This window comes from Labeo rohita, chromosome 2 (assembly GCF_022985175.1).
Source record: "Labeo rohita strain BAU-BD-2019 chromosome 2, IGBB_LRoh.1.0, whole genome shotgun sequence".
Taxonomy (NCBI): domain Eukaryota; kingdom Metazoa; phylum Chordata; class Actinopteri; order Cypriniformes; family Cyprinidae; genus Labeo; species Labeo rohita.
Genome location: NC_066870.1, coordinates 2,345,355 through 2,371,060, shown reverse-complemented (window position 1 = coordinate 2,371,060; position 25,706 = coordinate 2,345,355). Strand labels below are relative to the sequence as shown.

The 25,706-nt window shown below is 36.6% G+C and overlaps 2 protein-coding genes across 2 annotated transcripts; both read left to right on the top strand.

The window, feature by feature from the left end:
• Positions 1-391: 391 nt before the first annotated feature.
• Positions 392-7,841, top strand: LOC127181806 (NLR family CARD domain-containing protein 3). Its single transcript, XM_051136753.1, has 6 exons — positions 392-453; positions 1,328-3,346; positions 3,932-4,105; positions 4,465-4,638; positions 5,256-5,302; positions 5,395-7,841. The coding sequence occupies exons 2-6, from the start codon at positions 1,335-1,337 to the stop codon at positions 5,916-5,918; spliced, it is 2,931 nt and encodes a 976-aa protein (XP_050992710.1). The 5' UTR covers positions 392-453; positions 1,328-1,334; the 3' UTR covers positions 5,919-7,841.
• Positions 7,842-9,812: 1,971 nt separating this feature from the next.
• On the top strand, positions 9,813-23,750 carry LOC127174587 (oxysterol-binding protein-related protein 1). The gene is made up of 13 exons (XM_051125090.1): positions 9,813-9,912; positions 11,099-11,226; positions 12,749-12,824; positions 13,274-13,408; positions 15,837-15,934; positions 16,015-16,197; positions 16,337-16,444; positions 16,592-16,681; positions 17,524-17,653; positions 17,769-17,888; positions 18,759-18,882; positions 22,218-22,308; positions 22,863-23,750. Exons 2-13 carry the CDS (start codon positions 11,168-11,170, stop codon positions 22,963-22,965), a joined length of 1,317 nt encoding a protein of 438 aa, XP_050981047.1. The 5' UTR covers positions 9,813-9,912; positions 11,099-11,167; the 3' UTR covers positions 22,966-23,750.
• Positions 23,751-25,706: the final 1,956 nt, after the last annotated feature.

Here is a 25,706-nt window from a genome sequence, read left to right as displayed (position 1 = left end):
CTTAGTTTAACCAATTACCGAGAAAAGCTTAATTTTGTTCAGTATGTGGTGTAAAAGGTCACATTAGCAATTAAAGAAAAAAAAAAAAAAACACTTAAGCAAAACATGGTCAGGTCAAGTGTCTGAATAATTTTTGGTCCCAAATTTTTTTTTTTTTTTTTTTTTTTTTACCCACCCACTAGTAAAAAAATATGAAAAATAAAATGTATCTGGTTTGAACCCCATATAGAATGTGTCAGTATAATTAGAAAAGAAAAGAAAAGAAAAGAAAAGAAAAAGAAATATAAGGAATTTTAATTTAACTGGCATGTTTTCTCTAACACGTCTGATCTGTTTCCTAAAATTATGAGTAACCAAGTGAAACAGAAACCAAAAATAAACACATGACTGCTTTTCATTCACCAGGAAGGAGTCGAAAACAGCAGGACCGCGGAGCGCGATAGTTTGATCACAGTAAGTTATTTTTAAACCACGGAAGGCATATAGGCTACGTACCATTTCGTAGTAGTTGAGACGGGAAGAATTTCAGGTTTTTAATCTCATCCTGTATGTAAATATGTCTGGTTTCCGATTGCGATAAAGTTGGTTTCACATGACAGTGTTAGAACTTCTGCTTTCAAACAATTGTATAATTTACATACTAGATTCTGCTAAGATCTCTGAGCTATTAACTCTATTTGACTTGATTTGCTAATTTTCCTGAACAAACCTTGTAGTTAAAAAATGACGTGTTTTCATGTTTTAGCTCTTTTTTTGTTTATCGTAGCCTATCGACCAGATTACCTCGAAACAAATTAGCCAGCACTGAAAACGTTTCTGTATAACCAATTACAGCAACAATTATTATATTTAATCTCTATGGTAACCAAACACTATGTCACACGAAATGACATAATGTAATGGGATTGCTGTTATCACTGATATCATTTACAGTCAAAACAAATGTCACACATGACTTGGATCGCAGACAGGTCTAATATTTAACTTGTTGGACAGGGTTAACATTTCTCAAAATAGACTCAAGTAGACTCGAAAAATGATTAAAAACTAGCCAAATGTCCCCAGTCCAATCACAGCTGATGGCTTTTTTATGTTTTAAATCTCATCTAGACATATTTATATATATATATTTATATATATATATATTTTTTTTTTTGATACTTCTAATTCTTCTTTTACTCGACTGAATTTGACCGAAAAATTAGTTCTTAAAAGTTTCTTCTCCTGAAATAATTACATAAATAATGCTAAAAAAATGCAATATAATGTTTTATTGATACTATTTATATTGGTCACACATTTGGTAAAATTGTATGTGTTTGTTTAGTGAAAAGATGGATGATCTGATCCAGGATCAGTCCAGGTGTGGAGCTTGTGAGCAGATTCTAAGAGATCCAGTCTTTGCCAACTGTGGACACAGTTTCTGCAGACAGTGCATCAGTTTCTATTGGGATCAGTTGAGGCTAGAAGACTCTGACTGTCCTCAATGCAGAAAGAGATCCAGAACACATCCTGCTCTACAGATGCACAGAGTCTGTTACACACCAGCAGCCCTGCAGCAGGAGGAGACTGAAGGCCTGCAAAGAGCCAGAGACAAGCATAAAACAAGCATGAAGAAAAAGTATGAGAGCTTATTTGAGGGAATCAAACTCCAAGAGAACGAAACCCTCCTCAACAGGATCTACACACAGCTCTACATCATAGAAGGAGAGAGTGAAGGAGTGAATGAAGAACATGAGGTTTTACAGATGGAGAAAACGGCCAAAACACAACAAGCACAAGACACTCCAATCTACTGCAATGACATCTTTAAAGCCTCACCTGAATCAAGATGTGAGGAGAAAGACCAAATCAAGGTTGTTCTTACTAAAGGCATCGCTGGAATTGGAAAAACTGTCTCTGTGCAGAAGTTCATTCTGGACTGGGCCGAGGGAAACTCCAATCAGGATGTAGATTTCATGTTTGTGCTTCCATTTCGAGAGCTGAACTTGATTCGAGATAATCAGTACAGTCTTCACAGACTTCTGCTGGATTTTTATCCTGAACTTCAAGATCTAGACTCACAGATTCATGAGAAGTGTAAAATTGTGTTCATCTTTGATGGTCTGGACGAAAGCAGAATTACACTGGTGTTTTCAGATGATCAGAAAGTGTGTGATGTGACTGAGACTTCATCAGTGGGTGTGTTGATGTCAAACCTCATCACAGGAGAGCTGCTTCCCTCTGCTCACATCTGGATCACCTCCAGACCGGCAGCAGCCAATCAGATCCCCTCCGAATACATCAGCCGTCTGACAGAAATTCAGGGATTCAATGAGCTTCAGAAGGAGGAATATTTCAGGAAGAGAATCAGTGATGAGCATCAAGCCAACAGGATCATTTCACACATCAGAAAAGCAAGAAGCCTCCACATCATGTGCCACATTCCCGTCTTCTGCTGGATCTCATCCACTGTGCTTCAGAAGCTCCTGAAAGAAGATCTGAGTGCAGAAATCCCTCAAACTCTGACTGAAATGTACATTCACTTCCTGCTGATTCAGATCAACATAAGGAATCAGAAGTATGAAGAGAGAGATACACAGAAACTCCTGCAGGCCAACAGAGAAGTGATTGTGAAACTTGCTGAAGTGGCTTTTAAACAGCTGATGAAAGGAAATGTGATGTTCTATGAGGAGGACCTGAGAGAGAGCGGCATAGACATCAATGATGCCTCAGTGTATTCTGGGATTTGCACTGAGATCTTTAAGGAGGAATCTGTGATTCATCAGAGGAAAGTCTACAGCTTCATTCATCTGAGCATTCAGGAGTTTCTTGCTGCTTTTCATGTGTTTTACTGCTATTTACGCAGTACAACGGAGACCCTTAGGATGTTTGATTCAATGCATAATCTGCATCAAGGGGCAATAGATAAATCCCTTGAGAGTGAGAATGGACACCTGGATCTATTCCTGCGGTTCCTGCTGGGCATCTCACAGGAGTCCAATCAGAGACTCTTACAGGATCTACTGACACACTCAGAGAACAGCTCAGAGAGCATCAGGAGAACCTCACAGTACATTAAAGAGAAGATCAAAGATGGAGAAGGATTCTCCACTGAAAGATCCATCAATCTGTTCCTCTGTTTGCTGGAAGTAAAAGATCAGACTCTGTCCAGAGAGATTCAGGAGTTTGTGAAATCAGACACACACTCGGAGAAGAAGCTCTCTCCTGCTCACTGCTCAGCAATCGCCTACATACTTCAGATGTCAGAGGAGGTGCTGGATGAGTTTGATCTGAGGAAATACAACACATCAGATGAGGGTAGAAGAAGATTAATACCAGCTATGATCAACTGCACGAAAGCTATGTGAGTATATTATCTTGCAAAAAAAAAATAAAAAATTGCCTTAGATGACGACATTTCAAAAGAATTAAATACTGAAAACTAATAGTCAACAAAGAGTCAAAAATAGAGAAATATGGTAAGAAATACAATTAAGTGCATACTATACTATACCACCACTCTTAAAGGGGTCATCGGATGCAAAGTTCCCTTTTACATGTTGTTTAAACATTAATGTGTGTTGGCAGTGTATGTACACATCTGCCCTATAATGACAAAAATCAGTGCAGTGGTTTTTAATAAATCTGTAAAAATAATATCCCCTTTTTCAAATCGAGCCATTCTCAGATGCCGACAGAGACCGCTCCCACGATAGTTGATTGACATCTGTAACAGTCCAACCTTCATTGTTTGGCCGGTCGAGCAGAGCTCATTAACATTTAAAGCAACCTCAATGTATAGACTTTTCATTAGGACTCTAAAGAATCATATCAACTTGTGGAAAATGGGCATCCAATGACCCCTTTATTTCAGTATATCCTGAATGGAACTAAAGGGACATAACATTGACTAACTGGACATCTGCATCATTTGTTTCTTTTTATATAGACTTACTGGCTGTAATCTTACTGATCAGTGTTGTGAGAGTTTATCTTCAGCTCTACAATCCACAAATTCTGTCCTGAAAGAGCTAGACCTGACTAACAATGACCTGCGGGACTCTGGTGTGAAGCTGCTCTCTGATGGACTGAAGAATCCAAACTGCCAGCTGGAAATACTGAGGTATTTATGTGGGGTATTTAACTATTTTAAGTATACTGTTTGTTATGGCTGTAAATAAATTAAAAAAAAGGAAGGAGTGTCCAGAAATATCTTTTGCATTTGGAACTACATTCTTATGCCATGGATTCAGGGTATTCTGTTAATAATTTAAAATATGTGTACAAGCCTTCATTACTAATATGAAAAAGTTACATAAGAATTGGTGATGATGGATTGAACTGTTTCTGAAAAGTTATTGCGAAAACGTTTTCAGTTAGGGTGAGGTTATATTTTTATACTGTAAATTGCTTAGTATAAAAACAAAATGTCCTCTTTTAGATAACACGTGTGTGTGCATGTGTATGCGTGTCTATCTGTAGGTTGTCTGGCTGTATGGTGACAGAGGAAGGCTGTGGTTTTTTGTCTTCAGCTCTGAGTTCAAACCCTTTACACCTGAGAGAGCTGGATCTGAGCTACAATCATCCAGGACAATCAGGAGTCCAGCTGCTCAACAACAAACTGAACGATCCAAACTGCTCACTGCAGATACTCAAGTATGTGTTTTATATGTTTTTGAACTTAATTTGAGCACCTTTCTATTTCTGATCTGTTTTCATATTTTAGGTTTGAATCAAAGTATATGTGCATCATTTATGTGTTTCAAAGGAGCAGCAGATGTTTATGTCTCAGTGTTGGGGAGTAAAAATAATAATATAAAATGTGTAATTAAATTAGTTACTTGAAAACTGAATGTTTTCTGTAAAAGCTAAGATATGTTGAATATAAATTTGATGGAATGGAAAGCAACAGTGAAATCCAGTGAAATGTGGAAAGCATCCAGTGAAATGTGATCAGATGTGATTGATTTTTAATAGGTTTAACTCGCTAAACTAGCGAGTAAGTTGTGTTTCATAAACCTGCTTTTTGTAAAAACTATGGAACAAAAATTGTTGCTTAAAAGTATGTAAATCTAGTTGGTGCCAATATAGCGCACCATCATATAGCGACATTGCCCTTTGGGTGTCAAGTTCGAACCTCGTCTTGTGGACCTTCCCCCACCAAATAAATGGCAAAACCGCCAAAAATAAATCTTTAAAAAACTATGTAAATCTGTGTTTTGTTTTTAGCAATATGTGACATTTTATAGTGATTTTTATAATTGTGTTTATAGTGTGGATCATGGAGGAGATTTCAGGATTACAGCAGGACTACAAAAATGTAGGTTCATACACAAGCACAAACTCAAATAAGAATTGTTTTATTTTGTTTTTTGTAAACGTTTCTCTTTCTCTTTTTCTTCGTGTGTTTAGATGCTTGTAGTCTCAAACTGGATCCAAACACAGCAAACACTCATCTGATACTGTCTGAGGGGAACCGAAAGGCAACATATATGGAAGAGCAGCAGTCGTATCCTGATCATCCAGAGAGATTTGAGCACCATCCTCAGGGTCTGTGTGGAGAAGGTCTGACTGGACGCTGTTACTGGGAGGCTGAATGGAGTGGGAGGGGCACAGAAATATCAATGACATACAAAGATATCAGCAGGAAAGGTGGAAGTGACTGCAGGTTTGGATTCAATCAAAAGTCCTGGAATCTGAGCAGTTTTTATAACAGACTCACAGTCTGTCACAATAATGACAGCACTGAAATATCAACCCCTTCAACCTCTAATCGAGTAGGTGTGTATCTAGACTGGTCTGCTGGTACTCTGTCCTTCTACAGCGTCTCTGACACACACACACTCACACATATACATACATTCAAGACCACATTTACTGAACCCCTCTATGCTGGGTTTGGGGTTTATTATGGTTCTCCAGTTTCTCTATGTTAGACTGAACAATACAGTTGGGGTGCTTGGACTCATACTGTAATTATGAATGAATCTGAACTCAGACAGACTTAGGTGGACTTGGACTCAGACATTTTGGGCGCAACAAAATTATGATAAAAAGACATTAATAAACGTCTCCAACTCAAATTCAGTCAGTTAAAGACTAAGTCTTGAATTGGACGAGTCCAACTGGACAAGGTGGACTATGACCCAACACAAACCTTATATAAGGAGAAATAGAACGGCAACAAAATGTTTTTTTTTCCTTCTTTTTAAATTACTCTAGTATTTTATTTTTGCATCATCATCCGGATGACATATACATACACCAACAGAGTCTTTAATGACATTACAGTTATAACAGCTTCCACTCTTCTGGGAAGGTTTTCCAACAAGATTGTGGACTTTCTGTGTGAAAGGCCTAGTTCACCATCTCCGTTACAGTTCATCCAAAAGGTGTTGGATGGGGTTGAGGACAGGGCTCTGTGCAGGCCAGCCAAGTTATTCTACACCAAACTCATCCAACCTTGTCTTTACGGACATTGATTTGTGCACTGGGGCACAGTCATGCTGGAATAGAAAAGGGCCTTTCCCAAACTGTTCCCACAAAAAAAAGAAGCATAACATTGTCCAAAATATATTAGTATGTTTAAGCATTAATATTTCCCCATAACATTATTTCTCATCCACCGAACTTTACAGTTGGCACAATGTGGTTAGGCAGCTAATGTTCTCCTAGCATCTGCCAAACCCAGACTTGCCCATCAGAGTGGCAAACAGAGAAGCGAGATTCATAACTCCACAGAACAGGTTTCTACTGCTCCAGAGTCCAGTGGTTGCATGCTTTACACCAGTGGTCCCAACTCTGGTCCTGGGGACCCATTACTCTACACATTTTCTATGTGTCTCTTATCCAACACACTTAGTAGAGTTTCATGGAGCTCTATCCAAATGAGTTGATAATCTGAATCAAGGTGTTAAATAAGGAAGACACAAAATGTGCAGAGTAGTGGGTCCCCAGGACTGGAATTGAGAACCACTGGGTTAGATCACTCCATCTGATACTTGGCATCGTATTTAGTGATATGAGGCTTGCATGCAACTGCTCGACCATGAAAACCCATTCCATTAAGCTCCTGCTGCACAGTTTATGCGATGCATGACAGTGGATGTTTGGAACTCTTCAGTTCTAGAATCAGCAGAGTGTTGGCAATTTTTGTTCTCCATGTCCCACTTCCCTCTGTGAACCGCTCTATGGTTTTACATGGTCTTCTGCTTCATTGCAGCTGTTCTTAAATCCTTCCAATTTCTAATAATAACATTTACAGTTGACTGTGGGATATCTAGCAGGAAAAAATTTCACAAACTGACTTACTGCAAAGGTGACATCCTGTTACACTATGCTCGAATTCACTGTTCTCTTCAGAACAACCTTTTCCCCCACATATGTTTGTAAATGCAGACTGCATTGTTTGGTGCTTGGCTTTATGCGCTCATGGCAATGATTCAGATTGAAATACATGAATTTAGCAATTGAGAGGATTGTCCCAATACCTTTGTCCATATGTGTATTGTTTTTCAGTAATACTTTATTTTGATAGTCCCTTTTGAGCATTCTGTTATATACAGTAAGTAATGTTGCACCTATATGTCAACTAACTCTCATTAGAGTATGAGTAGACTGTCTGCTTAACATCTGCTAAATTTTTATTCTGATGGTTGCCCAGCAGACATTCTACAGACCTGAGGTAACTTTGCAAGTATGTCAACTTATTCGAACCCTAACTCTACCAGTCTACTAATACTCTACTCACACTAATGAGAGTTAGATATGTAGGTACAACGCTACTTACAGTCAACAGAATGTGTTAAAGGAACCATCAAAACAACTTTTACTCTTTAAATTATTTTTCTTACTTTTTTCTTTCCCCATCCTGTGTGTTTTATAAAAAAATAAAGGATGATAAATCATAAAAAAATATTTGTCTTCAGCCTACAATTTTTAGCAGCAGTCATTTTAATGACTTGGAGTTAAATTATAATAAAGCAATAAGCTCCAAGTGTCATGGCGTCGTGTGCTGGGAATGAGGAGTAGGAACGAGGAGATCTGGAACATACATTTATTTAAATAATCCACACTTGGAACAGGAACACACAGGAACAGCAGGGTATCCACACGCATACACAACGAAAAAGACTTTAAATGACTACGGAATGACATGGAGTGACTTACAATGTTAAGAATAACAATACAAGAACCGACAATCAGAGGAAGACAGGTGAGAACGATTAAACAGTGACGTAATAATTGAAGACGGAACAGGAAAGACCAAATAAGGGCATACATGGGGAAAACCAAAGAAAACAGTCCACAGGGGTGTGACACCAAGAAGCCGTGGTTTACAGTGAATTTATAACAGCTAAGGAGTGTTGTTAGGCATGACGCAAAGCAGCCTTAGCTGCCTTAGCCGTTTTCAAATTCACTGTAAACCACGGCTTCATGGGGTTTATTGCTTTTATAAAATGGTTATATACGTAGCAAGATTTCACAAAATTAAACAGAGCAAATAAAGTGTAATGATATTAATAAAAATATTATTCTTCCGCCAAACAATGTAGTCCCTCAGAAACGGTTGTAGTTACAACAAAGTGGTTGCCGGGCAACACACAAATGTAAACAAAGGTGTATGTTTGTACAGTAACTTACAACAGCTTCAAACACAGCTAAACCAATCAGAATCAGGGACCAGAACCATCCATTTTATAATGGCTGCGTCCGAAAGCCTAGACAGCTGACTTGCTGCCTCGCTGCCTTATCAGTCAATGACTTTGCAGGTAACTGATTTCGGACAGGCTTCTGAGGCAGCGGAGCGGTTTAATGATCTACACAACAAAACAGAACGAGTTCTGATGATAACTAAACTAATACTTCCTTACTATAACACTGATTTCTCTCTAGAAATAACATCAAAAGTGCAAAGAGTTAGTCAGAAATATACATTTACACACAAACTGTCCACCAAACGCAACGAAAGGCAGCGAAAGGATGCATCAACGCTGCCTTCAAAATTCGATCAGAAGGTACCTCTGGAGACAGGACCTCCAAAGGCAGCATTTTAGAGCTTTCAGATGCAGCCAATGTTATATTTTTAATTGCCAAATTGCCTCAGCACACCCACATACACAATCTTGGATCACATTTGGAATTAGGACATCATGATAATGCAACTACGGATAATTTCTGAGAAACGGAAAGAAATGTTAGCCAATATGGGCTTGGGTCAGTTCCACCGGAGCTGGAGTTTTGTTTTGCATCATGCAGTTGTATGCATATAATGAATAGCATAAAATGAATGAGAGCTTTTCTGGAGGGTGCTTACTCTCTTAAAGAGGAGTAAAGCTTCTTAAGACGGCTCAGTGTATAGTGAGCAGTATTGTTCCATTACGCCCTACATAATCACTTCCACACTTTAACTATGGCTGTCTTTCTAAGTTTACTGTTGATTTTCATCATATTATGTTTATTTATTAATTTCTTAACAAGGGCTGTATAGACATCACATTTCCACACCGCCTATACATTGTAATGTGTTTTGTGACATTAGTATGCAGTGAAAGTACAGCCACTGAGGTCATATTTATTTACAGAAACTGTGCAGAAACACTTTAATGCAAGTGTTAAAGGATTTCATTATTATTAATAGTTCAGGTATATATATACTATAGCTGTATGTGTTGGTGTGAGTATTCATTACAGCACAGGTGTAGATTGATCAGCTGCTCACCGATCCTCTTTATGCTGAGCTCTGCAAACACATGCGCGCACACACACGCGCACACACACACACACACACACATGCGCTGTGATGCGTGCACACACACACAGACACACACTGTATCTCCCGTGCTCCATTTCACGCACCTACAGATTCACATACAGGAACAGCAGAGAGGACGCAAAACAAGGTGACTCCTGCGGTGGCCGTTCAGGCAGGTACATATACATTTTTGCTCTTCTCTGCTCATATTTTAACTTTCATGTCACTGTGTTACTGTCATATGAAGCTATGGGCAGTAGATTTAGTTAGAGTATGTCATCTGGTGCTGAAAGTGAAGATGGGTCAAGTGACTGTAAATGTGACAAGTACAGTCACATCTGTCATAATGTCATTCTATAAGGTGCAGTATCCTTAATGCTGCTCAAAACGAGATTAAGGTTACTGTATGTATGTGTGTGTGTGTGTGTGTGTATACATTATTGTATAATAATATGTATTGTATTGTATAATAATACATGTATAGATAGATGTCCATAGTACATGCTTGTTCAATAGTACTTATGTATTTGGTTATTTGTAAGTAAGGTAAGCCTCAGAAAAAAAGGTACAAAAGCTGTCACTGTGGCTGTACACTTTCAAAATATATACCATTTAAGTACTAATATGTATAGTTACAGTACTTATTTGCGCTTGTATGTGTAAATAAGGTACAAAGATATACCTTTTGAAACGGTACCACCCCAGTGACAGCTTTTGTACCTTTTTTTCTGAGGCTGTTGTATAGCTAAGCGCTGATCCTTTTTTAGGGCTCTGTCAGTAGACAGATGTTCAGGACAATGTGAACTACAGTAAACACACCTAAAATAGCAGCGTGTGCTGAAACCAGAGAAACTGTCAACATTAAAAACCATCTCAGGATGAGCAGTAAGAATGAGAATGTGGATTCACACATTACATTCAAATGAAACTAAACTGATAAAGGTGTAAGTGTATGTATTAACTTGTTCATAGCAGTTGACAGATGCCATCGGTCGTAATACTGTCATAATCTTATAATCCCATATGCTTTACAATGATATAAACCTGTGCATAATTTACTTAAAGTTTCATATACATAATGTACACAACAATAAATAATTTGAACAATATTTCTCTATATTTGAACTGTTTGTAGTTCTAAGCTGTATTTCAAAAAAAGCATTGTAATAGATCATACAAAACATTGGCACCAGTGTTTTCTCTGATCCACTTAGGCTTTACAAAGCTTTTTGAAGACATAGTTCTGGTCTTGACAGTTTGTCTATATCATTATATGCATTTGTTTATCTTTATAACATTTATCAAACACTCTGTTTCTCATGAAGCACCATGTTTTTGCTATATCCTTCTCTGTTTTTCTAGAGCCAGATTAGTAAACAGTTTGGTGTCTACTGACACAGCTTCATCTGTGACCCCAGAGACTGAGACATCATGTCAGGGGACAGTAGCCAGGGTGACAAGACCCAGTGCAATGGAGTCAGAAATCACAGGTATACCTTTGGTTTCAGGGGATTTGGTTTTCCTATCTCATTTTAGAATGTATATTCACTTTACACTGCAAAAAAAGGCCAATTTCCAGCAGGTCTTTAAAAAAGTCATAATTCATGTTTTCACAAATTAAGTCCTTAAAATTTCAAAATGCCATCGCATTAAATGTTGCATACACTGCAAAAAAAAAAAAAAAAAAAAAAAAAAAAAAAAAAAAAAGAATATCTTCCTCAGTAATTTTGTTTTGTTTTTCAGCACAAATATCTAAACATATTTAAATATTAAAATATACATTTATTATATATATAAAATATACAAATATTAAATATACATTTACTTGGGATGATATTAATTACAAATTATTTATGTTTGTTTAAAACATAAATATCTGTTAATAGAATAAATATCTGTCAATGAGCAATGCAAACTTGTTTTCCCTTTGAATGAAGCTGACTTTTCTAAGCCCATTGCAATATTTGCATATTTGTTCATTTTTTTTATCCCTAAACTCATTTCATTTTGATAAATGTCTCATAAAAGTTCTTAGACTTCTTATCTTATGTCATTTTGCCAGTTAAATGCATATCAATTAAAGAATCCTTCAACATTTGCACTGGAAAACAATACAAAAAATGCAAAGGAAAAGCGTAACTTTTATTTGCAGTGTGATGGTACAGTAAAATGTACAGTACATTTGTTTTTATTAAAATGAATTAAAAATTATAGGAGATCTACTGGAAGTTATATTTTAGTACATTTGTTTTTATTAAAATAAATTAAAAATTATAGGAGCTCTATTGGAAGTTATATTTTAATATTCTCCTTCCAAGACATTTACATTTATAGACAATATTGACATATTTTGTTCCATTAAATGTATTCATTACATTTCTTTACTTGGTTTTTAAAAAAGGTTGCAAAAGTTTTACATTTACCTTCATAAACCTGCAGAAACCTTAATTTAATCAACACAAGTCAGTTTTATTTTCTTAGGTCTGACTGTTTAACTTGTTTACTTAAAGTATATAATTACTAATCAATTAACAATGGGAGACCTAAGACAGAGCCTTGTGGCACTCCATACTATTATGCTTGTGTTAGGTTTGACAGTACCTGATTTATTCAAATAAAATGGTAGTAAAACAAAAGACTGGCTCTAAAATAGACAAGCATCTAACATTTCTTCAAAAAATCATTGACATACTTCCTTATATGACGCTTACTGCTTCCTACTTGGTTACAGGGTTAAAGGGTTAATCCTGGTTTATACTTCACGTCATCGCAGCACTGCTCTGAGTCACACAATGACTGATTGTGCTTTGGTGTATTTCTGTCAATGGAACTTCTGTAAAGTTACTCAGTGTGAACTTATTGTTATTGAACTGTTGTGTACAACTGCACTCTTGGTATTATAACATTGCTTAAATATATTGGCTGAAATACATGTTTACATTTGTTTTCTTTAATTACCTGTGCAGTTCTGAACTCATAGAGAAATGTGTTTCACTGTCTGTGTGGGAATAGGTCGGCTCTTCCTGCAGCAATGTTCTCACGAAACAATGTCAGTATGTGGAGTGTTCTCAAAAAATGCATTGGAATGGTAGGTCAAATATACATAAATATGCATAAATATGTTTGTACTGTAATGTTTCCTTGATGTAAGCCGTTTGTAAAGTGGAAATCTGCTTCTGGAATTTTTTAACTGACTTGAGCTGAATAGCGATTACTGTTTTCAGTACAGCTCCTTATAGCTGAATTAAACTTATTTTATAACCAATGAAATTTGCACAGATATTAAACTGAACTGAACCAATGCTGAACTACTGGAGCTGAATAATGACACTATTGTCTTTACAGCAGAATTTGGATTTGTCTCATATTTGAAAAAGTTTGCACCATTGATTCTGATATTGTATTGTTTATTTCCTGTTCATTAAGCTGCTTTTGAAACAATCTGTAATATGCAAAGTGCTACTGAATAAATGTGACTTGAGTTCTGATGCAAAGCAGCCTTGTTAATCAATTATTCTCATCTTTAAATGTTCCCAGGAACTGTCTAAAATCACAATGCCAGTGATTTTTAATGAGCCTTTAAGTTTTCTTCAGCGATTGACTGAATACATGGAGCACACGTACCTCATCCAGAAAGCCAGTGAGTCACAAGACTCCATCCACAGAATGAAGGTAAATATATTTTTATTTTTTTAGGCCAAAGACTCCTTGGTGAATAGAGAAATAGAGCAGGGACTTACGTAAAACAGAGTGTTGAATTTAAGCCTGGCCTATATTAACACACATACACTGTAAAATCCAATAGTTTACCTTACTTAGATATAATTAGTTATCTTTACTTAGTTGCTATACTTACTAGGTTTTATTAAGTTACAGCTACTTTCAAGCGAGTAAAACAGTTTACTTACTGCTTTGAGTGACGCTTACTTAAAATATTCAAGTAGCCACAAAGAAACCAATGACATTAATAAACCAGTGAGAGGCAGCAGTGCACAAATATGTTGCTAATTTGCAAAATAACAACAGAAGAAGAAGAAAATAATTTTTTTTTTGAGGTGGCAATTGTTAATCTGCAGTTATTTTTCACTAGTTACCTTCACTCATTTCCCAAAGTCATCTTGAATGTTGTTTCAGTACAACTATATATTTGAGAGAACATCACATAAGCTGACTTCATAAATTGATGTTGATTTTCGTAAAATGTTGTTGGTGTGTCTTATTTTATTTATTTATTTTTGTATTATTATTATTATTATTATTATTATTATTATTATTATTATTATTATTATTATTTTTACTTACCATTATAGTGATTAATGTTCCGTTTGGTTGGGCCCTTGGAACTTTGCTTTTCTTATTATAATTTTCTTCCTATTGATGCAGCAATGCAACATGAAGTCATAGTTTTTGATTTCAAGGGAAGAAAAGTAATAAGTAGGTTGCTTTTAGAAGGTAATCTTCGAGTTCTGATATTTCGATCAGCTAAATCTTTCCAATTCTTTAGCTAATATATTTTTTTATATTTAGTAATGATCTTTTATAATTTTATTGTTCTTCATAAACACCTTGAGAAACTTCATTGGGTTGAGAAAGTCCTTTAATATTTGTGGTAATGTGCTCAAGTCACAAACTTCAACATTCAGCATGTGAATCACAACCATGGTAACAATTCAATTTTATTTATTTTTATTAATTGTGACAATAACCATTATATTATTTTATTTTCTCTTTTTGTTGTGTTACTGCTGACACAAGTCAGTAAATAAAATTAGCAAATAAAAACAACAACAGTAAAACAAAGCAATTGCATAATTTATTCATGCCGCAATGCACTCTGGGAGTCAGTGAGTAGCTATACTAAGTCAAGTGTAAGTACCCCCTACAGTTCTCTTTTAGTTACTAGAGCTCTCGTGTAAGTAAACTATACTAACTAAGCATTTGTCACTACAACATACTATTCTTATTTCACTTTACTTAGTTTTTTTAAGGCAATCGGTTTGCATGCTTTTTTTAAGTAAGCCCAACTAATTAGATTTTACAGTGTATGGTGCCATTAATGTACTTTGGCATAATGTTTGCATTGCAAAACCATTAAAGGTTTATGACGATGCATGTAATTTGGATTTTACTAACATTTTTAAATGGAGAAACAATGAAACATTTATCTGAATTTTAGCTTCTTAACATCCAGTTTGGCTGAAGCACAGCAATGTCTTTGAGGTTTTGAGGTTGAGCAATAATCAGTAAGTGTAAAGCATATTGATCGTGGCTAAGACCTGAGTTAATCTATATGCTTTGCATTTAATGACCTTCAGCATAATGCATGTATGCATTATGTAAATTTAATGTAATCTTATGTAAAAACAAAGCCCATTTTTAAAGCAGTGAATAACTAACATTAATGACATTTTAGGCTAGACACAGAAAAAAAGCAAGATCAATAAGATCTGAAGATTTATAATTATACTCAATAAAACTGAAATGAGAAAAAACTCTGACAGTTTTTTTTTTTTTTTTTGGCTAAGACCAGTTTCTTAATATGTAATAAATTGATCATTTGTTATTGTTTTGGCACAAATACATCTGTCAACTACATATTTCAAACTAAATATATTCTTCTGTAACATAATATACTGTAATTTATTAAATTTCACTGGATTGAAATATAGTATAAATTAAAAAAAAAAAAAAATTGGAATAATTGTGTGCTATACTGTAAAAATGGAGCGTGTAACATCACATCAGTCAATTCTAAGCAGTGGAGATTGTTCTTGTTTTGTAAAGAAATTAAACTGAAAAATCACTGTATAATGCTACTTGTTAGTGTTTTTAGGTCATTGTTTCATGAGTGATTGTTGGGTGAAAACCTTTGCTAGTGTAATGGTAGAATGAGTTGGTATTTTTAAGTATTTTGGTAGTTTAAGGGCATTCTGAATGTAAAAACGTAACGCTGTGCCAAGATGGTTGGTTACAACTGTGTGAAGAGTTTTGAACATAAGTATTAAAAATGTGTTTTGTAAATGTCATTGTAAAACAAAACAAAACGAAAACCTGTAATCTGTTGGTATCTTCGTTTCTTTTTTTTCTTTTTTTTTTTTAGTGTGTGGCAGCTTTTGCTGTGTCAGCTGTGGCCTCACAGTGGGAGAGGACTGGAAAACCCTTCAACCCACTGCTCGGAGAAACCTACGAGCTGTTCAGGTCAGTGTTTCACATCGACTGATCATTTATAAGCCGAACACATCAATGTTTCATATGAACTGTCACTGTTTTTCCATCAGAGAGGATCTGGGGTTCAGATGGATCTCTGAACAGGTCAGTCATCATCCGCCGGTCAGTGCCTTCCACGCCGAGGGCATGAAAAATAACTTCATGTTTCATGGTTCCATTTACCCGAAACTCAAATTCTGGGGGAAGAGCGTGGAAGCCGAACCTCGTGGAATCATCACCCTAGAGCTTCCTCTGTGAGTGATTTACAGCCTTACATAACAGAGGTCACGATCAAAGACATGCAAATTCCTATAAGCACAGAAATATTTATTATGCAGTATTCATAATCAACTATATGATTGACTTATGCATTGTTAATTTGTTGTTTCTTAGTCACAGTGAAGCCTACACTTGGACCAACCCCACCTGCTGTGTTCATAACATTATAATGGGACAACTTTGGATTGAGCAATATGGAAATGTTGAAATTATTAATCATAAGTAAGAGCAAGTATCGTCCTCTGATTTGACTTAAATAACAAACAAGCATGTAAATCAGATCATTTTTGCTTTATTAGGATCTGAGAAGAACAACTACCATGTAAGACTAACGAAGTCCACAAATGATTTTTCTGTGCTTTTTAACAGAACTGGGGAAAGATGTTGTTTGACTTTTAAGCCGTGTGGCATCTTTGGAAAGGAGTTGCATAAAGTGGAAGGATACATACTTGATAAAAGGTATGTACTGGAAACACTACTAAAATGACAAATATCTGATGTAATTTCTGTCCCAGAGACCTTAAATAAGCTGATTCAGTTTTATAAGACTGTAGTGTGGTGTAGTGCAGTATGTGAAGTTCTTACAAAAGTTAGTGTTGGTGGTTACACTTCATTTGATCCACTTTAGACATTCTGCTAACTACAAGTAACTCTGCAACTACATATCAACTAGCAGTCATTATATTAGACTGTTTGCTTAATATCTGCTTTATTTTGATGGTCCACCAACACACTTTCTACTGATTATAAGTCACTTTACAAGTGCTTGTCAACTTATTTTTTCTAAAACCAATAGCACACTTGCAATTGTGTAATATTAAGTGTAATATCATACATGCAAATATTTGACAGAATGTAACAGCTGCTGATATTCAGTGCAATAGCATGATTGTATGTGATGTATTAACATCATTTGATTTGACTTGAACTGGTATTGATATTTGCTGTGACTTGATTTTAGACTGAACTGTTCTCAGGGGGAGGGGGGGGACAAAAATAAAACTATTTAGATTAGGGAACACAATTCACTATCAACTACTTGCTTATTAGCATGCATATTACTAGCATATTGACTGTTTATAAGTACTTATAAAGCACATGTTAATGTCTTATTCTGCATGACCATATTTTACATGCTGTAAACCTACTCCAAACTTAACATCATCTATCTTACTACTAATATGCAGGAAATTAGAAGTTTATTGAGGGAATACTGAATATGTGCACCCTAAAAACATCTAAAATGTTCAAACAATCAATGTACATCAATAAATGGCCATATGTTCTTTATGTCTGTCCAGTAAAAAAAAGATTTGCGCTCTATATGGCAAGTGGACGGAGTGTTTGTATTCTGTGGATCCAGGGACATTCGATGCTCACAGAAAATCTGACACAAAACGTTCTGAGAAGGACAGGAAGGGAAGCACACAGGTGACTGCTGAGATAATGATCATCATACTGCATGCATTGGATTTGACATTTGATTTGGTGTATTTAATAACAATGTTCAAACGTTGCTGACGGACGGAACTGGTGTCTCTTGCAGAGTAATAATGCGGATGAGGAGCCAGATGAAATGCCTCCTCCAGAGGCAGAGACCGTGCAAGTGATTCCAGGAAGTGAACTGATCTGGAGGATATCACCGCGACCAGACAACTCCGGAAAAGTATTTCAGCATTTATCATCACACACTCTCGTTCATATGATGTGACCCTGGACCACAAATCCAGTCTTAAGTAGCATGGGTATATTTGTAAATAGCCAACAATGGGTCAAAATGATCGATTTTTCTTTTATGCCAAAAATCATTAGGATAGTAAAGATCATGTTCCATGAAGATATTTTGTAAATTTCCTACCATACATCAATGGAAAGCTTTCAGGTGATGTATAAAAATCTCAATTTCAAAAATTCAGAGCACTTTTGAGATATTGAGCTTTAAAGTTTTTGTGTTCCATAGACTTTTTTAGATAGAACCATTTTTGTTTTCTAAAAAAACAAGGCCCAAAATGTACACAGCTTACAAAAGAAATATCGCATAATGTAAATAAGTTGTCACCGAATAAGAATATGTTAAAAACTAAATTTTGAAAAAAAGGCTTCTAAGTGTAGATGTTCTTTCATTTATTGTAGGAGAATTTGATCATTTTGTTTCACAAAGCCACTTCGCTTGCTTTGAAAACAGCTATATGCCAAAATAACAAACCAAAACAGAAACTAACTGATTTCATCTGCAAAATTAACTGTGAGTATCAGGCTCAAACAGTCAACTTTTGTACAACAATTCGGAAGGATGCTGACACATTGTCCAGGGGGCTCGTCCGGGATGAGATTATCTGTTTAATGTGATGATGTTAATGGCTTTTTCAAGACAACTAAAAGCTTTAAAAGAATCACAAGGGATGTTACTGATGTACTTTTTGTCTAAAAAATAAATTTCCATGCTGGTTAGAACTCGCAAAACATGCTGGATTTTTCAGTAGGGGTAGCATATCATCGCTCAATTTCTTTGTCTTTCTTTCCTTCTTTCTGTCAGTACTATGCTTTCACAACATTCGCTCTGCAGCTGAATGAGCTGGATGCAGAGATGGAGCGAGTTCTTCCACAGACAGACTGTCGTCTGAGACCTGATATCAGAGCCCTGGAGAATGGAGACATAGGTACATCTGCATCTTACTGTGTTTTAGAATGAAATACGTTGTAACGTTCGGCCCTATTGGTTGAATTTACAATAATGTTAAAATGGGGTCAGATTATACTGTGTGAGACAAAATAAGTGTTTTAAAAGATGCGACAACGACAAAAGCAGATTGAATAAATAAAGTGTATTTACATAAATGTACAAGGAACTTAAAACAACACAATAAAACTAGAATAACTTAGGCTGTTAAAAGCGTGGAGTCCATTTGCATCATACCCTAAAACAGTCCATAAGAAATCCAGTGTGTTGAGAGTTCCAATATAAAAGTGTCCACCGGTGTATATACAGTCCAACAAAAGTGATACTCCAAAATTGCCATGCTGCCTCCTTTATAGGGTTCAGTTCCTGTTTCCTGTCATGTGAGGAGTCACATGACAGGCAGACCCAGAGTGTCTTAAAGACATACACACATGGAATAAAATGACTAAGACAACATGAAAACCTATGAAAACTCAAATATACATAAAATCATTAAAATACATTGAGCAGGTTAAAACATGTGTTCTGTGTGACAGTATCACATAGCCCCCCCCCCCCCCCCCACCCCCCACCCCCCTTAGCCTACGGCTCCTGGGGAAGAGACTAGTCCCTTATAGGTACTGTCAGCCATTGTCCATGTAGTGGGTATCCTCTAAAATGTGTGTCTTAAAATGTCTTTGTAAAAGGTTAGATAAACCTAGGCCCTCCCACATAGGCACTAGTCTGCCGGAGGAATCAAAGTGAACGCTAGAGAGAGGTGGAATCAGATACCAGCCTGGGCGTCCTTGGGTAGGTGGCGCCGCTCCTCCCAGGATAACACTGCACGCAGCCATGCTGGTCCGCCAGCCCCCCTGGCGTTTCCTCCTCTCCGGCTTATGGGTCTCTGTGGTGGATGCCAATGCTGATGAACGGGGTTGAGGTGGATGATGAGGTGGTTTCTTGGTAGGGTTGATGACAGCACACTCTTTGGACTCCACACCACACGACTTGCAGCTCTCGACGAAGCTCCAGACGTCGCTGCGGACCGAAGGCCACCAGGCAACTTCCAGGATCTGCAGGAGGGTCTTTAGCCGCCCATGATGTTTCCTGCTGTCCTCTGGTGGAAGTGCTGTACCGTCTGCTGGATCAGGGTCTTTGGGACAACGAGCTGGATCTTGTAGGTGTCGTCCCCCTTCTGGATCCGCCGATACAGCAAACCCTGGTGTTCCAGCACTTGGATCCGGTTGGTCGGTGGAGTGGAGGGAGATATGGAAAGACCCTGGAGAGCTCTCTGGAGAAGGGGAGGATGGAGAAGATGGTGTCGAAGTCTGGCCCGGTTGGAGTAGTGGCGCAGAATTCTCCATCGGTCGCTCTGTTGACAGTCTGTGAAGTAGTAGATGTGCTGGGATGATTGGCCGGAGGAAAGCCAGGGACTGACGTGGGAGGCACTGGGCTGGTCGTTGCAGTGGGAGGAGAGATGGAGGCTTCTGGATCATTTAGTTGCTCCAGCTGTTTCACCCATTTCTTGTCTCTCCTCTTAAAACAGTCGAAGACCTCTCTCTAGTGTCGACACGGCATCCTTGATAGATTCCTCCATTTTGTCAAATTTAAAATCCACAGCGTCTCTAAAATACACTTCACGGTTAAGATTACTTTCAACAGAGTCTTTAAAATCCTTCTCCAGGTTTAAAACAATGTTTTTAAGAGCAACCACCTCAGCGCGAAACTGTACACACTCACAGCGATGTAAAAACCGTTCATCATTAAAACCAGTAGATGTATTAAAAAGAAGCAGCATTAACGTGATTTGTTGTCATCTTAAAACACTCTTCTCTACACAGCTTTTACAATCTTTTTACGTTTCCCGTACGGGCCACCATATGTAACATTCTGCCCTATTGGTCGAATTTACAATTGTTAAAATGGGGTCAGATTATACTGTGTGAGATAAAATAAGTGTTTTAAAAGATGCGACAACGACAAAAGCAGATTGAATAAATAAAGTGTATTTCCTTTTTAGGGTTCAGTTCCTGTTTCCTGTCATGTGAGGAGTCACATGACAGGCAGACCCAGAGTGTCTTAAAGACATACAGTGTTCAGTTGTATGTCACAACGTTCGTTCACCCAAAAAACTCAAAACCACTGTAGGTACTGTTACTGCAGATTTATTTATAGTCTTAACAACAAATTCAGTGTTGTGCATTATTTTCAGTTCATGCATTTCCCAGGGAATCAAATCCACGACCTTGACATTGCAAACCCCATGCTCTACTGTTAGAGCTACATTTTGAACATTTGCATAAAATTATTTCTGTCATGACAACTCTCAGAGGGATTGGCATGGTAATGTACATGACAGTGTTAATGTATTTGGTCTTGGTGGAATAGATCTGCTACGCTGCTGCTGCTATGGCAGAGAAAGTACCGAGACTTGCTACTGCCAATACATCCACGACATGCTGCTGTGAGCATGTAGGAAATACTGCTGCAGCACATAAAACACATACGAATAACCCCCTTTTAGCATACATGAATCACCTCATAGCAGATCTATACAGGTAGAGCTGGGGAAGGTGGAGGGTTTCTGAAGTGTGCTGCAAACTGCTACAGCAAGCACTAGTCATATATTTAAATACTGAGCAGTGAGCTTATTGGCTACTCATACAGGAGAGAACCAATCAGCTGTGCTGTGTGATAATGATGTCATTATGTTAGATTGAATTAGTCCTATCAGACTGCGCCATCTAGAATTTCATGCCAGACATCTGTATTTAAACTTTTTTTAATAAGACTGTAATAAAATAAAGTATAAATTTTAGATGAAAAAAACAATGAAAATTAGAAATGTTGCCTTGTCAACTAACAAGTTGAAGCACTAATAAATAAATAAATAGTAATTCAATAATTTAAAAAAAAAAGCTAAAACTAATTAAAAAAATGACAGTTCTTGCATTCCCTGGGAACTGAACTTTCTGGCTTTGCTAGTAACATTGCCTACTGTAAGAGCTACAGTAACACCACCAAAATGCTAAAAATTAAACAAATAGTTACAATTAACTATAAAATATATAAATAAAAAATAAAAAGCTACTTCAAACTATTGTAATTTGTAAATTGTAATAGTGTGTTAATAATTCTAAAATAACACTGGACCGATATTGTTTTCTCATGGAGTGTCAAGGCATACTTTTGTAGTGCTGATTGTATATTAAACACGTTAACATCCTGCCCTCGAAGAATGGGCGACAGATCATCAGTTTTTGTTCCAGTTTAATGACATATAGAAGACTGCATGTTTAGTAAATGATGATGAATTTGCATTGCTGCTGTTTCCAGATGCAGCCAGTGCAGAGAAGAACAGACTGGAGGAAAAACAACGAACAGCTCGGAAAAATCGCTCCAAATCAGACGAGGAATGGAAAATAAGGTTTGATATGTTAATACAAAACATGAAAGCATATACTCATGGGTAAAAGATGGGTAACAGCGGGTTTTTGTTATAAAATGACTACACAAGATCCAAACTTTGACTCCTACTGAATTTAGACTGGCTTTAGTTTAAGATCCAGTCATGTACATAAAGCAATGGAGTTGTAGACAGGTGGCAATTTCAAAGCAGTTGTTACAATACCCTACAGTAAACTGCTGTGGGTAAAGCCAACAATTTGATACATAATGCCCATATACGTAAAACAACTTGATTATTTCTGTCTTTCTGAACATGTATTGGTTTGTTATCATGACATGTCTATGTTAGGCATCAGGTTAATGTTATGATGATGTTTAATCCAGAATATCTAGGATTAATACGGCCGCTGACTAAATTTCTAAAACGGTTTGTTTTATGATTAAACCATTTCTGTTTACAGACATCAGCACTAATTTCACTCCGCATGTGTCTGCATGGAAAGTTATTTTGATGATTGACAGGCGTGATTGCACTGATCGACACTTTAACATCAAACTCATGTTCGCATGCAGGTGGTTTCATCAGGGGCCGAACCCTTACACCGGAGCCCCAGACTGGCTCTACAATGGCGGCTACTGGAACAGGAATTACTCACACCTGCCTGACATCTACTGACCTCACATTACGGCAAACATCTGGGGGAATGGAGTGCCCTGCTGCTCAGGAAATGCATTTGAGTCTATATATAGAAACCAGTGTCTGATTTGGTGCTAAACCATGATTATGATGACAGTTAAAGTCATGATGATGTAAAAGCTCAAGACCTAACCTGAGCTTTATCTTTCAGCCCATCCAAGTGTAGTATTAATTTATATATAAGACATATCATGACAGGTTAAGACAGATATGTGAGGTAATCCCAAGAATTTGTTGAAAACATATGAAACACTTAAACATTTTAATTTTTATGGAAACTTTTAAACAATATTGATTATTTTCATACAATTAGATATAGAAAGTAGAGATTAGGATCCACATTAAAAGAAAGAATGATTCACATCCAGTCAAATGTGCCTGGATGAAAAAATAAATAAAATTACATGTATCTCCTAATAATATATGGTGTGAAATTATTCTAGTCAACTCTTTAGATCGAATGTGAAAGGTTTTGCTGAAGGATGTTTTGGAAAGTCACAATATCTGCATGCATCAACTTTATGCACCAAATTGTTTTAATGCAAGTTTCAAATATTTGTGGTTTGACATCAGCAGGTCTGCTAAATATCTTAAAGAAGGAATTCATTACATGAAAATGCACAAAAAAAATTGTCTTTTTATTGTTTACATACGCACTGATGCACCCTGACAAAATGCACATTTTATCATTAAACAATGTATTTTGCATTCCATGTAACACGTTTTACTGTTGCTAAATAAAAGGCTTTCTAAAACTGAACACATTTTTTTGTGTGTGTCTAAATTTTTTATGGACAAATTTATATGGACAAAGTTTATTTTATGACCATTATAGGACTATGAAGAGGCATGACAGTAAAGGCTCTGTAGTGCCTGGGGCGACCATAATTTGGATCTTACACCACTTAGGGTTTAAATCGTCTCTGATAAATCAATCTGTAACATCAAAAGCAATGACTCTCCAATGGTCTGACCATATTCACTGCAATCCTTTGGAAACACAGGTGATGTTTGTAGATGATGTTTTCCCCCATGCTGTCAAACATGGGGTTTCAGTGTCATGTAGGTCACTTGTAATGGGACAAGATTGTCAGGTACCTTCAATTCCAAGACCTCCAGATCATCAGTAGACACAGCAGATACAGAGGAACCCAAATGGAGATGGAGAACCATCCTGTAGACTGAGGAACAAACTACCAGAGCAGAGCTGGGGAATTATTACTGAAATGATTCATGTTAAATGTTCGCTGTATTTCCTTTTACAACATTTTATACTGTTATTCTCAGACTTTTAGACCTTTTGATTGGGCATACAAATATGGTTGCTCAAATACTTTATGTAGATTCCACCTACTGTCTGTCAGCAACTCCATCACATGTAGGCTATGCAAAAATCAGGTGCCAAGTAAAAGCAAAAAATAGCTTTTTTTCCTCTCTTGAAAAGCCAGAGTGTCTGCATTTTCTTTCCTTTTATGATTGCTGGAGCTGAATGATTACAGGTTGCTGATAGACTGGAGACTAAATCTGTCACTCCACTCATATTCTTTTTCCCGACTGGCTTCAGTCTTAACTTGACATGCAAAGCTTGGTGTTTTGGCTTCTTTCACATTATTATCACTGAAGAAGAAATACAAACTTTATTATTATTATTATTATTATTATTATTGTTAACTAACCGTTAATTGACAAGCAGAGGCAAGAAGTGATAACGGCTGGTCTGTGGTAATATAGTACATCGGGCAGGACATCCAAATGCTCACCTATCATTCATCGACCTCAAATATGGCTTTTCATCCGAAAGATGTATGTAGCAGCAACATGGCCGCTCAATCTAATGTTAACCTAGAAAAATGTGTGCTATTTAAGTGTCTGTGCGGAGTGTGGAGATTGAACTTTTTTTTTTTTTTTTCATACAGGTAATAGTGATAAATCTTTTGACTCTGTTAAGAGTACGTTTATTTGTGTGGACTCACAATAACAATGAAAGCAAACAGGATGTGCTTTCCGCCGTCTCAGTCTCTGTGAACTTGAGCGCGAAGTACGCTTGCCTTAAAGACATGAAAAATATATCTACTCTTAAATGAACCAATTCAGATAGAAAACAAATATTCTCAGTACAATCCGTATGAAACATGCATACAGGTGCATCAGTACTGCGGAAATGATGAGTTAGTGTTGCTGACTTCATCTCTCAAGTTGAAAAAAAAAAATAAAATAAAATACATATATAAATAAAAAATAAAAAATAAATAAATAAGTAAATAAATTAGTAAAATGTTAATGCAGGCTACTTGCTGTCACATTCCCTGATACATTCAAAATTTTGCTTTTTCAACTAATGCTTAAAATGAACGTCTAGTTGACCAGAAAAATCTTTAGTTGAGGTCAGACCTAATTATTATTTTGTAAATGTTATATAAAAAGCAATTTCGTTAAGGCACAGTTCACCCCAAAAGATGAAAATGCTGCCATCTTTACATAATGTCATTCATTTATAGAACAACATTTCTTCTTCAGTACATAGTTTTGCTCACTATTGACTTCTGTTGTACAGAGAAAAAAAGCAACAACACGGGGGTGAGAAAAGTAAGACAGAATTTTCATTTTTTTGGGTGAATCTTTTCAATGCATGGTCTAGACTTACTGTACAGAATTTTAGAACAAAATACGTTTTTGAGGTAAAGAATCAATGGTAAAATGTACTTCAATTAGCCTTTTTT

Excerpts from the sequence above, each read along its gene's own strand:
- LOC127181806 (XM_051136753.1), top strand. The coding sequence starts at position 1,335 with ATGGATGATCTGATCCAGGATCAGTCCAGGTGTGGAGCTTGTGAGCAG. Across the intron at positions 3,347-3,931 it reads ATCAACTGCACGAAAGCTAT|ACTTACTGGCTGTAATCTTA; the intron begins GTGAGTATATTA and ends CTTTTTATATAG. Across the intron at positions 5,303-5,394 it reads TACAGCAGGACTACAAAAAT|ATGCTTGTAGTCTCAAACTG; the intron begins GTAGGTTCATAC and ends TCGTGTGTTTAG.
- LOC127174587 (XM_051125090.1), top strand. The coding sequence starts at position 11,168 with ATGTCAGGGGACAGTAGCCAGGGTGACAAGACCCAGTGCAATGGAGTC. Across the intron at positions 17,654-17,768 it reads ACAGGAAGGGAAGCACACAG|AGTAATAATGCGGATGAGGA; the intron begins GTGACTGCTGAG and ends TGTCTCTTGCAG. Across the intron at positions 22,309-22,862 it reads GACGAGGAATGGAAAATAAG|GTGGTTTCATCAGGGGCCGA; the intron begins GTTTGATATGTT and ends GTTCGCATGCAG.